The sequence below is a fragment of the Lissotriton helveticus genome, chromosome 4_1, assembly GCF_964261635.1.
Source record: "Lissotriton helveticus chromosome 4_1, aLisHel1.1, whole genome shotgun sequence".
Taxonomy (NCBI): Eukaryota; Metazoa; Chordata; class Amphibia; order Caudata; family Salamandridae; genus Lissotriton; species Lissotriton helveticus.
In genome coordinates, this window is record NC_136063.1 from 1,479,129,455 (window position 1) to 1,479,143,209 (window position 13,755).

The 13,755-nt window shown below is 43.3% G+C and overlaps 1 protein-coding gene across 3 annotated transcripts in view; it reads left to right on the plus strand.

The window, feature by feature from the left end:
• DSP (desmoplakin) overlaps positions 1–13,755 on the plus strand; it is a 248,517-nt gene that overhangs the window by 66,089 nt on the left and 168,673 nt on the right. For all 3 annotated transcript variants that reach the window (XM_078688070.1, XM_078688071.1, XM_078688072.1), the window contains exon 2: positions 13,432–13,528. In XM_078688070.1, the coding sequence (XP_078544196.1) occupies positions 13,432–13,528 (97 nt within the window). The remainder of the gene's footprint in view (positions 1–13,431; positions 13,529–13,755) is intronic.

A 13,755-nucleotide genomic window follows, 5' to 3' on the forward strand; every position in this document is an offset into this window, starting at 1 on the left:
CTATAACCCAGTCAAGCCGCCCAGAGAAAGACGATCTATAGAAGAGAGTAAAACATTGCAGGGGTTCCCCCAGACCAGTGATACTCTACGGCCCGGGGGCCGCATGCGGCCATCCTCACCTTTACGTGCGGCTCCCTGGGCAGCAGCAGCAGCACTGTGCTGCTGTTTACTCGACTCAGCACTAAAATGGAAAACATATACAGCAAACACTTATTTAAAGGTTAATTGCAGTTAGGGAAAGGAAATAATTAGGCCCTTAACTTTAGGACCACTCATTTGTAAGATAGACACTATATATATATATATATATATGCATATTTTGCTTACCCTACACCCAGTTTGCACCCCCTGTTGGCATCAGTGCAGCCCTCGGTCACAGCATAGACCAAACTTTGCGGCCCCCGGGAAAAGGTTTGTGAGTACCCATGCCCCAGACCCTTTGTTATGACCGGCTACACATGTCCTCATTGTGTTTTTGTTGGTGTCAGAGTGTCTGCTTGTCAAATACCTGAGGAGGGGAACTCTACCTTTTAACCTTTCAGGGTAGTTAAAAGCCCATTACAACTGAAGGTGTTTGTTTTAGAACACAGTGAAAGCTATAGAAAAATTGGGTCAAACTAATGCCAACTTTCGGGGGGGGGGGTTGGAGATGGACCAATTATGTAGCTTGTCAAGCTATGTTCTAATTGCATTTCTTCATTCTGACACTTAGAAATATCACTTTTGGGCTGGAAGTTATTAAGGCGACTAGTGGTTATGATGCCCTCACATAGCCCAGTTCTAGTTTCAATTACTTTCCTTACCACAACAAGCATTGGCATAGCCAATAAGTCTTGATTTTGGGACCTTATAAGTGTTTAGCCATGCAATAGGTAGTGTTGTTGCACTAAGGATATTGTGCTGCATAACTAAATACTTACAAGGTAGCACAAGTGAGACCTATTGGCTATGCCAATGCTTGTTTAACTACCCAGTTTGATAGGGAGGTACATTTTTTCTTGTTTGCATGAATTTCCGTGACAACCCTGCCATACCACTCGTCTGTGCATCTTGTTCCTCGGTGTGCCAGGCAGAGTGAGGTGATGGTTCCGTTTGTGTGGTTTCTATGATTGGATCGTAATTAAGAGTTGTGAGGATTTTAGCTCACTCGGTAAAAACCTGCCTATATGTCCTGAGAGAGAAAATGCACAGAAAATACTAGGGCATGTGGATTTTTAGGTAGTGGCAACAAAATCTGCAACTATGCCTCATTTGGGGCCAAAACTTGCAGCGGGGATAACTATCGCACACAATACATTTCGAACACCTCTGCTGGGGATTTTATCAAGTGTGATAATTAGCCCACAGGACTAACCAGGCAACTCCTAATAAGAGCCTTAGGTTGGATTTTTTTGCCACTCCTCAGATTTTTCACCTGTACCATAATCCCAGGCAAGCCTCGGGGGCAGACTGCAGAAAATGCGTGGTGGGGGCTTAGCAGTGCCACGCATCTGCTCTGGGGGTGGTTTTTCATCACTATTATGTGTGGTTGCATCATGGAGGGGGGGCCAGCGTTCAAGTCCTTGCGTCAGCTGTATGAGGGAGATTGCTAGCAGCATCACTAAGCCAAGAGAGGGGATTCAGAGACCTGCACTCTTAATCATAACCTGAGGTCAAACAATGCAACAGGGAAAACTTAAACATACCCTGCTCAAAATCTTAATGCATTCCAATGCACGTTGATGGGAAAGAAGAGATAACAACAGAAGTAGTGAAGAAGGATGGAGAGAAACACAGACAGCAGTTGCAAAGGGAGTAAGCATGGATGAAAAAGAACCTACAGGAGTTATAACAAGGAATGCACGCATGAAAGTTTTAAAAAAAACAAGAAATGCACGCGAGAGAGAGAGGGAACAGGAAGTGAGCCCGTGGAGTGATGATGGCACGCCCCTGCTTGCTCCCGCAAGGTGGATGCTGCCACAAGCACGAGTGTGTGCTTGAAATGAGCGACGGCTAAAGGTCCTAGGCGAGACCTAAAAACAGCAGACAACTAGAGAAATGAATGAAGAGAGCTGGCGTCCGACAGAGGCGTGAGTAAGGGAAGGATATAGAAATCAAAGAAGTGTAAGAGAGGACAGGGAAGAGTGAGGAAGGAGTGAACCTTACAGAGCAACAGCCTCGAATGCTACAAAGCCCCAGCGGGGAGCACTCTGTGGTGAGCTTGGTTCCTGGGCAGCTGAGCTCAAGGGGTCTGTTTATCCTGAACGTGGGAGCTGGTCATGAGCACCTCCTAAAAATGTTTACCTGACTGCCATGCCAATTATGAAATCAATGTACTATACTAGGGGCCACTGGAATTATGCGGCAGGAGAGGGCCAAATTATGTGGCAGGGTTGTGTAAACTATGTGGCAAAAAAAGGCATATTATGTGGCATAACGCGGCACATTTTGTAATAGGATTACTTCATTATTTTGTCAATTTTAAACATGGTAAGACTGTATGGGCAACACTCAACTATAGCAACAAGCAACAGAAAGTTAACCAGTCCAGCTTTGCAAAGAGCCTTTCACTGTTTGGAATCACTTGCTGCGGCTTTTGAACTGTTTGAGCTAGAAACAATTTTTTTGTTAAAGTCTGCGGATTATGCGACAGATGATGAATTATGTGGCAAATGCGACAAATCTATAACTATGCGAAAATCGCTGCTGCCGCACAATTGCATAATTCCAGTGGCCCTGACGGTACCATACAACAGTCATTGAAAACTATTTTGCATAAAGGGGTCACTTATTTTGATCATTCGCACTTATACCTCCCTTTTTCACAACTTCTCACATCAGAGCTCGCAGCTGTGTTGATGGGACGTGGAAGGATATTCCCATTAGTGTGGACTGTCCTTTATCTTCTCACTTTGTCAGTGAGTGTAGGTGTTCTTCTCTGACCTACTCAGTGATTGTAAAAGTACCAGACTGACCCCGAGGATGAGCTTTCCTGAGATGCACAGGTGTGTTAACCTACACTGCAAAAGTAAATCTACATATAGTTATTACTCTTACAGATATGTACCGCTACTGATAATTAGCCGTTACCAAAATTGGCCTTTTTTTCTGTCTCAATCTATTGTATTTACCACATCTTAGCACACCTGAGCTGTGATTAGTCTTTCTTTTCTGGAACTCTTGCAGACCTACAAAGTCTGTTCATTTATAAGGCTAAAGGTTAGAAAAGAGATTCTTTAACAACTGTAAATCTCGTTAGGGTTCCCTGACAATCTTGTTATGAGTCGATTTTCCGTAATCTACTTAAAGAAAATAAAAAGCCAGATACTATTCTTGCCTCTTCTAGATTTCTCTTGTGCTTTCTTTTTTAAGGGGCGATCGAGCTCAAAGAAATGCCATCTAGAGTTATATTTGTTCTGATCCAGATGTGAATAGGGAATTCATTGGAAAGGATAGCGACACAGTAAAAGAATGAACAGATACTATGCATCGGCCTTCAAAATACAGAAAAGGAATGATCTTTCCTGGGGTATTAACAATTCAAGGCTACGCCTTGGAGAAATTTGAATATATATTGATCCAAATATTAAAGTCACATAACTAACACTTGTATGGATAGATCCATCTATGATACCTGGTATTCAATCATTGGCTCTAGGAATCCCCCTGGTGACCAAGTTGATGCTACTTTACACTTCTCACAAGCGAGAAGTTGGGACTTCAGGATCATTGAAATGAAATGCTTTAAAATGTATTTATCGCTCAAGCACCTAGTACTGATTAGGTCATGTCTGGAGGAACAGTTAAAACCAGTCTGACACCTTCTTTTTATTTTGTTTGTTAATACAAAGCGTGTTGTTTTGTGCGGCAAAATAATAATAATAATAATAAAAGAGCTTGTAAAGCGCTCAGTAACGCCATCGCGGCGTGTCCCCGCGCTGAAAGCTAACAGTGAAACAGCAAGATAAAGATCCAATGCTCTACGCAGTGTATAGATGAGTTTTAAGCAAGGCCCTAAACCGCGCTTCACTGCTCTCCAGTCTCATAACAAAGGGAAGTTTATTCCATTGTTGAGCTGCTTGGAGCGCAAAGGATCGTCCACCTAATCTAGCCTTCCTTATCCTGGGGACTGTCAGCAGTCTGGCACCCTCCGAACGGAGGGTCCTAGTTGGTTCATATCGGCTGACTAAATCCTTTAGGTATGCGGGCGACCTGTCCCAGACAATTCGGTGACAGAAAAGGAGGCACTTAAACAGCACGCGTTTCTTCACAGGTAGCCAATGAAGCGCATCCAGCGCCTTTTGCGAGTTAGCTCTCCTAGGTCTTCTCAACACCAACCTGGCGGCGGAGTTCTGTAACCGGATGTCAGTGATAGCTATGAATCCCGCTCCCTAAAGAATTCTATAACTTCTGGCATTGTATTGTTAACTTGGAACTAATCAGACATACTGAAGCTTAGTGTTACGTGGAGGGTGCTTCATTGATCTGGCCTTTCTAACTGAGGTGTCCAGCGTGGGGTGATTTAACTCCATTTCTGAAAGTCTTATCTACAATAAGCTCCCCCATTGCAGCCTTTCGCTCTCTAAATCCATACCAGCATTGATGGAGGAATCGGAAGTCTAGCTTGAGATTCCTATCAACTTTGGCTCCTTGCTGTAAGCATTACCAAGGAAAGATTTTCCATGGAACACAGCTCTTTTCTATTTAGCACCTACTTTTTAATAGACCTCATAAATAATTATGGGAAGAGCAGTTTTGGATGCACGTGTGACTGCCCTGGAAGACTGGGTCATCCCTCTTTCCTACACGGAAAGCAAAAAAAAGCACACACAAAAAACCTGAGAGACTTATTCAACACTGATCTCATCCTAAATCGAATCATTGGTCAGGGGCACCAACTTGCACTTATACCTATTCCATGCATAAAAATGCAAAAAGTCTCTTACTCCTCCACAATAATCATTGAATAAAAATTATGCAGTGTGTGATGACAGCCCACTTGGATTATTGTAAAGCATTTTACACACCCGGACTGCACAGAGGGCACAATTGTGTGGCCAGACTGTGACTAAGCTTGAAAAGATGGGATCACATTAATCCAGCCCTGAAATAACTCCACTGGATCCTGGTGGATTCAATTCAATGTTTGGATGTGTAAGTCTTCACTTAATTCACAAGAACAAACGTGGGTACTTCCAAAATCAAGCACCATAATATTTCCGGATGACGAATTTGTGATCAGCCTCTTCTGACCTGCAACACCAACAATTCTTAAGAGAGAAAGGCACAGTAAGAGGCAGATCACTCATGCTATACTTAGCATGAGAGCAGCACCACAATTGGTCTGAGAGGCCTGGTCTGCCGCTCTAAAAGAGCATGGGTGTCTGCTGTTTCTCCAACCTGGCTGTGCAACAGCTGGGTTGGGGTAATGGAAGTACGTATCTCGGTTTGGCCTGCCTAAGACGGCCGGCCAAACTGACATGCGCACTTTACAGTGCCCATCACTCCTTCCTCTGCCATGGCCTGGCCCCGTCCCACCCTAAACTGGCATCGGCTCAGTCTGTCACAGAAAAATAAAATATTATTGTTTTATTATCATTTTATTTTTTTGTGACTGACTTTGACTAGCGGGACGACGCTCTTCTGAAATTAAGAAGGAGCTGTCCTTGAGTTTACTAACTGCAATTGAATAGTACATGTAGATCGACTGTATGTCCAGGTCTGATGAAACTATTCATTCTTTGATCCCCTACAGAAGAATGGCAAGTTCTAATGTGTCATATGATGGAGAGAGGTTTGGGGCTATCAAGGTGACTATTTTTCCTTCAACCAGGCTGATGAGGAGGTCCTCTGTGATATATGTTGGTGTAGATTCTTTGACTCTCAAAAGTTTGAGCCTGATTGAAAATAAATGCAATCATCAACATTATAACTATCACATGTATATTTTGTTTAGACAATTAAATTAATCAATCAATAAATAAATCTTGATAAACGTAATGAGTGCATGATGCACTGCAAGTAAGGTATCCTAACTGTACATGTACACCAAGTAACATGCTTCTAGTCTTGGTGTTTCATTTGAGAAATCATTGCATATCAGTAGTTGTAGTCGTCATTTGCTTCAGTTGGGCTAACAATAATTTCTAAAGGGAATGATTTCTAAAAGAAATTAGCAGGACATATATCAAGATATCCGTCAGATTGTCTGACCCTTTACATGCTTATTGTCCTCCTCATGCGGCTGTGGATGTGCTCTTTAACTTTAAGCAGGTTTGTTGGACTGTCCTAGTATCTTTACATGTGTTATTGATGCTTTAGCTTGTTCTGGCTCTGTTCATGTGTATTGCAAATTGTGTTTCTATTAATCTGTGTGTAATTTACAAACTGAATGTCTTATTGTATAAATGGGTGCCTGCAGATCTGTGTGCAGGGGTTCCAATATGTCAGCTGGTCAGTATGCCTCCTCAGTGTCTGTATGTGTGTTGGTCTGTGTGCATGGAAATCTGTAGGAGTGTTTCATTGTCTGCATATATCTATTCCTGTGTGATGTACGCGTCACTTTGTGACTTTGTCAGTGATTGTTTTACCTGGTATTAGAACATTTTTTTTGTTTGCACGATTATCATTTTTGATACTTTGCGTGATTTATTTATAAGGTTTAGTCTGGTCGGTAAAGTACCAACCTAAATCAAAGGATTTTCTGATCTTTAAGGTAACCGGGTATGTTATGTGTATTTCTATAGTGCATGATTCACTAGGGAGGGCCTCCTTGTGCTAAAGTGGAAGTTGTATGGCCAAACCAGGACCTGGGCAAGGTGAATCACCAGGTCTTCAGTCTCCTGCAGAACTGAGGAGGTGGCTCTGATGTGAAGAGGCTGGCTCTCCCAAGCTTTAGGAGCGAGGCAGACGGCAGATCTGATTTTGTGCATGCGGGGTGTGTGTGCAAGTTCGAGTCCGGCAGTCCGGCTGAGTGAAAGTTTATGCGGTTGTTGAGGTAAGTGGGATCAAGTAGTGTTATGCTTTGTATGTGTGTGTGTGAGGGGTTTGAAGAGTGTTTTGATTGTGGATTGGGAGCCAGTGGAGCTCTTTGAGGTGCGGAGTGATGTGAGTGCTAGGTGGGGTGTTGAGGGTAAGCCTGCCCACTTATGTTCAGGGCTGGCCTGGCTGGACTGTGCATCAGGCATTTCCCCGGTAGGCTGGAAGGGTAGGGGCCAGATTTGCAGTGGTGGGGACGGGTTTTGTTTGATCCTGTGGGCCAGTTTTTGCAGCGGTGCTACATTATCGGCTTCCAGTAACAAAAGCAGCAAATATGCGTTACCAGCTTCCCGGTGCCGGCAGGGGCTGGTCTGAGAAAATTGCCTGGGCTGCTTTTGTTTCCCAGCTGCTTAAGTTTGTATGGCCTGGAGTCTTCTGACTGAGGAAAGAATGTGAACTATTTGTGACATGTTGCCTACCTCTCAACACACCCTCACTTAGAGGGTGTCAATCTCCCTGGACTCCTCTTCGCACTCCAGATATTGGAGATGCTCCCTCAGACTTCCCAGGGGGCGTCCTCATGTAAGCCTTTCTGACCTTTGCATCATTGGCCACAACATTGATTTCGCTGGATTTCACCCTCCTAAGCTATCTGACTTCAAACTCGTTGGAAGCCCAACAGGTTGAACTGCATGGACACTGCTGTGTGACTGTTTCTCAGGTGTAAATGCAGTCAACCTCCCTGTTTCAGTATTGTGTCTTCCTGAATTCTGCAAAGTCAAAAACAAACAAAGCCTTAACGAATATACCGCGTGAGGCTAAATGTCCACATAGAGCTGCTGTCCTTTCACCCTTAGTGTTGCATAACTTCAGAATGATGGTTGCATTCCAAAAATCATTATTTCCTCGCCTGACGCAGGTGGGGTGCCTGCTCTAAAAGTCCACTGCCTCTGTTGACTGACATTAATATCCCGTGCAGTGGGATTGTGCGCGGGACGCCTCATTACCTCAGATTTAGTAGATACCATACCATACAACATGCTTTCAAAAACCAGTATGCGCAGCATAAAAAGCTACAGCACAAATTTAAAACTAAATTAAATGAAGGGCACAGGCAGTTGGGACAGGTTCCATAATTCCATATTAAAGTTTTCTCTGAAGGCGCGGCAGCTTCTGCAGTAATTAACTCCACCTATGGCGAACCAGTGCTAACACGCACGGGAACTGAATCCAGGGATAATTGAGCGAGGGAAACAATCCCATTACTCTTCCAGCGGGTGTTTTTCGCCCATGGCATTTGGTAGGCGAAGACAAGGGTGGGGCCAAATTATGCCACACAAGCACTTTAAGTCTTCTTTTCCCATTCTTTGGTTGGCTGAAGTTCAAGGCCTTCCTTTGAGTGGGTGCAGTGAGCTGCAGCTTTGAACGTCACTTAAGATGGCGTTCCGCTCCATCTGCAGGGAAACTCCGCACTCTTTACTGCTTTTGAAAAGGTTACCGCTTGACGAGAGAGCGGAAGCTTTGCGGAAGGGACACGGTGTCCCCGCACTTACACAAATGCCGAGCGGCATCTGGGGAGATGAAGATGTGTGATCTGTCGCTTTGCCAAATGTACAATTAACATTCAAATTATAATGGATCTTCTGTCATAATATCCTTTCTATTCTACAGATTATATTCTCTACAATGTGGGGATAAGTGCTTAGCCCTCTGCTGAGAAGTAATATGCTTGTGTTTGTAATCTGTGCATGGTGGAGCATAGAATTGATTATTTTACCCATTGGGTGCACCCAATGAAATTACAGGTGATGACCAGTTTATTAATCAGAGACCCATTAGGTTATTTTACTTCTTCTTTATTTGTGCACTAGGCATGTGTACCACCAAACTGCCGAGTCTTAGAGTGCTCCACCTGGAGAGCACAAGTAGCTGTGAAGTCTTGTTCCTTTTTGGTCAAGGAATGATAACAATTGCAAATACTCTCGTATGTTAAAGTGGTCTGTGTCTGACTTCTGGAAGTGCATCTGAATGAGACGGGATCTTATTTTGCCTTTTCTCTTGCCCTCTGAAGTTTCTGAGCTGGGGAATTGCGGGGTTGTGGCATAAAACTAGGCTAAACCTAGCCTGCAGTTGAGAGGAAACTTGGCCTGGCAGTTTGGGCTCGACTATTCCAATTGGAGAAGGACCAAGACTGATTTGCATGTGGTTGATCCCCGTCCGGAGTGGGTATAAAATGGTGGTCTGGAATGTGGCCAGAGTTTATCGGTGACTGAGGCTTTTGCAAGCAGTCCATCCATGACCCTCAATTTTGGAGCTTTTCTCACTGTGTCACGAGCCTTTGACCAGACCCACCGAGGTTGTGCATAATTAAGAGGTTAGTAGGATGTCATATGGGACTTAAGTAAGGACCACAACAAAGTCTTAAGGCCTGGAACAGCTAGCCCCAGACTTTGTGGTTATCATGCAGATGGAAAGACGTACCACACAGGACTGGAATCAGTTTCACAGACTAAGAGCGAATTCGGAGGCACGTTTGGCCAGAGAGACTGACCAGCATAAGAAAAAAAGTAAATTAAACAACGGATAAGGATGAAAGACACGCTGCAGAATTCCTCTGAAAGTCCCCTACCTGAGTGATGGGTGCAGACAAAAACGAGACCCTATCTAGCAGTTAGAACTAAGTTACTGTTGGCTGAGGATGGACCTACAGCTACTCAAAGATATTTTTTCAGGACTCAAATCAATAAATAGAACTTATGGGATAAAATGTCCCATGTATAATCGACCCCGCAGCGAATCCATGAAAACCCTATACATCCTTAAACTAAAAGACACAGGTCTCTCTAAATATTATTAACTGGATATAAAAAAAAATCAGACCTATGACTTCTCATGTGAAGGGAAGTGTCAACTGTACGTCCAACTTAAAAAGATAGGACTAGGTGAGAAGGCCTTGACAACAGGGCAACCTGATAAGCTTCCAGGAAGGGCCACCAGATCATACTGCGTGGTGGGCAGAAGTCTGGACAAGTTGACAACCCACAAGATATTGTACCAAAGTCCTGTCCTACATTTAAGACAGAAAATAAATACGACAGAAAAATAAATGTTGGACTCTAGTAAATGGAAGAGAAAAAAAATCCGGGACATACTGAGACTCAAAGTACATTCTCATTCGTTGACAATGAATAACATAACCTGCTGTCCAGGTGCAGCATCGGCTTCATCTGTTCACGGGTTCTAGCTTCCACATGGGATGCATGATTTAAGGCTGCATCGGCAAGCAGTCACCCACCAATAAGTAATTGCTAAATTTTGTGTATTTATGGGTTGGGATGTTAGGCTGATGACACCTATCAAGTGCTCTACAGTTTATCTTTGATTGTGAGTAGGGGGAAAAAGTATAATCCTTGCACAAACATGGTTTGCAGAGGAATTATAATTTTGAGTTGGCTCTAATAGCCGAACCATTGTAAGTTTCCCCGGACAGAGTTCACCTGTAAAAACTTGGCACAAGTATTAAGGGAAAATGTGCTGTGAAAATGCAGTACAATCAGAAATAGGTATGGTAGATGCTAACACAACATATTATTTCCCAGTTCCCCTGTAAAGCTCTGACTAGAAGGCATTTACTGCAATAAGTAGTGTGTGTGTGTGTGTTGTTTCACTGGGTTTTTGATTTAAATTAAGAAATCACGAGTTTGTGCTTTACCGTGAAATCACCGCTGGAGTCCTCCTGTCGGTGACTAAAGCAGGGTTCTGATATAAACTGTTTTGTCATATTTGGACGTTGCCCGCAGTGGAGGCTGAGAGTCTGAGGAGGGTGAAATGCTTGTTTTTTGATCATCATCGGTATGCAGCCCCCAGCGTGTGTCTGACTATCTAACCCTAGTGGGGCTCTTGCCTTAGGAAGGAGGCAGTGGTGTGCTCCCTCAGCCCCTGGACACCACATACAGGTACCTCCCTCTCACAGTTTCTCCCTTGGGACTGATTTCTTCCTTTTTGTCATTTAGAGATCAGCCTTGTCTGTCTTGTTAGTGTTGGGAAGATAGGTCAGTCATAGCCTCCTGCTGCCATCTATTGGTAGAGACCCTCAAAAGAGACACGGGCAATGATTGCAAAGAATAATTGAGACCAACAATCTTGGTTGGTTATGCAAGGCATCCATTGCGTCCTTTCTCAGCCAAGCTTTATCCATACCGCCTCCAATTTTGTCCTTGAAATTAAAAAGAATAGCACTCTTCAGAACTCCAATCTTTGTGATTCATCTGGTGACAGTTTTGCAAGGTCCTATTATCCTTTGTGCATGATCGCATGAGATGGAAAGGACCCCTGACCTATCAGGAGTTGCCTGAATGAGCAACTCAGATACAGGCTCAAGGATAACCATGGATGTTTGGATGTATAAGCACTCATTAAAGCTGTGCTTTCGGTGGAAACAATGGTAGAGAATATGCAGTTGCATTTTCTGTCTTGTCATCCTTAAAACAGTAAACAGCATGAAATAAGTATGCTGCTGTCAAATGCAAACAATCAGCTAGCAGTAATTGCATCCCAGAATTCATGTCTCCCGGCCAATTCTATGCATCAAGGTCTTTGCCCCTGTGAATCATTCAAGCAATAATACCTTCTAGAGAGCCTGATGGATGGAGCAGGGTTCTCCAAAGTCGGTCCTGGAGGACTGGATCCATGCCAAATGTTTACCATAACTACATTTATCTAAATAGGGTTATGCTAAAAATCTGGCATGGATCCGGCCCTCCAGGACCAACTTTGGAGAACCCAAGCTTGAACGAACAGCTCTTTACCCATGAGTATTTATAAATGGGCACCGTTTTACAGTCTTCAAATTGTGTACTTCGGGTCAGGGATTCTGGTAATGCTGCAAGCTAGTAAAAAATATAGCCTAATTTCTGTGGGATAAGTAATATTCTGTATTCATGTTTCATAAATAGAACACCAATAGCTGAGAGACCCGCTAATTGTAATAACTCTAATCTTAAAGTCGAACAGCAAAAGATTTTTTTCTGAGATGCCGCTGACGGTCCGACAGAGCATCCATTCTGGATGAATGTATAATTGCGATGCACAAATAAGTCCCTTTACTTCTGTGGTGTAAAGTTCATTTGGCCTTTTAGGTTCAAATCAATTGCAGGTTTTCCATGATTGTACTTCAGGATTAATTTTTTTGCTGCACTTTTTCAAGTCACATTTTTACTGTAGTTTTCAGGTTTTTCTTCAAAAGCACACAATGTTCCACCAACCACGCATACACATTTCAATTCAATTCTGTATTGAGAGACACTGTTCACCAAGATCCACTTGTTGTTATCAAGCTGCACACTTCAGCAGGTCATTGGCAGATCCATGCATTCTTCTGACCAAATTGACTTGGCACTTTGTAAGAAAATGCCTCTTTTTGCATGTTCACCCCCATTTGGACTGCTGCTGCTGGTTTTTTACTCTGACAGTGCACTGAGGCCTGCTAATCAAACCTCTGTACCAGTGTTTTTACCCATTACAAAGTGTATGTTGAATTGGCTACCCCCAATTGGCAAGGACTGACTTACTTATAAGCCCCTAGTATATGGTACCCAGGACATGTAAGGCAGAGTCACCGCCCAGGGCTGAAGCACTGTTTGGGCCACTCGAAGTGTGTCAAAGGTACAAAATGGCTCCCAGCCTGCCATTGGAGACTTGAAGGGCAGTGTCACACTGATAGTTCGACTTTGCCATTAAAATCAATGGCAAAGCACCACTTCCCTTAATAATATATGCAAGTCTTCCCTATGTAAGGACGAAAAAAGAACTGTGGCAGTTATCTGCATATTGTTAAGTAAGACATATATATTTATGTATGTCTTAACAGCAAAACCTCCAAATTGCCGTTTTGCTGGGGAAAAGTTAGTAGTACCATTGGTTAACACAGGGTTATCGCTGACACCCCAGTCTGGATATCTACTTAATGGGACTAATTAATATGGGTACTGTAAGGTGTCAAATGAATTATGGCATTAACCCGAACCTGATGCCCAGATCAGATTTACTGCCACTTTTAAAGTTAAGCAACTTTTAGAAAGTTGCCACTCTGTGCAACAGTGGTCCAGTGGCCTCACGTGGGCTGGCACCTACATACAGCTTTCTGCACTCTATTTTTAATAAAAAGGTGTCTTGTTTCTTTTATATTGTGTGGTTTTCTTATTCTGTTGTTTGGTGCTGTTAAATGCTTCACACTAAGATCCTTTGTTTATTCCTTGCTGCTCAAAAGCCATAGCTACCCAGGGTTGAGCTTAAGGTTGTTCAAACAAGCCTGACTGGACCCAATAAAGGTTTTTGCGAGTTTATTCCATAATAAGGCACCACAGAAAAATGATACAATACACTCAGATCCTCACACCCTTGTTTTCTGGATCGTTCTATTTCTCATGGTTTTTGTTGCATCAACTCAGCTCAATCTACGCATCTTCCTTTTAGGCAAACGGTAACCATGTCCAGACGTACGAACACTATCCAAGACCTCCTGTCGACGTGTGCAGAACAGCTGATGCATGCTGAGGCCATTGCGCAGCCGGTAAGTCTTCTTTCCTTTGCTAACAAATACTTGATCTTGTTGATGCTCATCTATGACTAGTGCTCTTGTGTTTGAGAAGTTCTTCAAATGCCAAGTCCATGTTGGAATTGATCTGTTAAAGACATGCCATGATGTAAATAACATAATTATTTGCTATTTTAAAACCGGGCCAACGTAAGCACGTGCAGAGCCAAACTACTGGGTCATCTTGTGATTCCTAGTAGGGT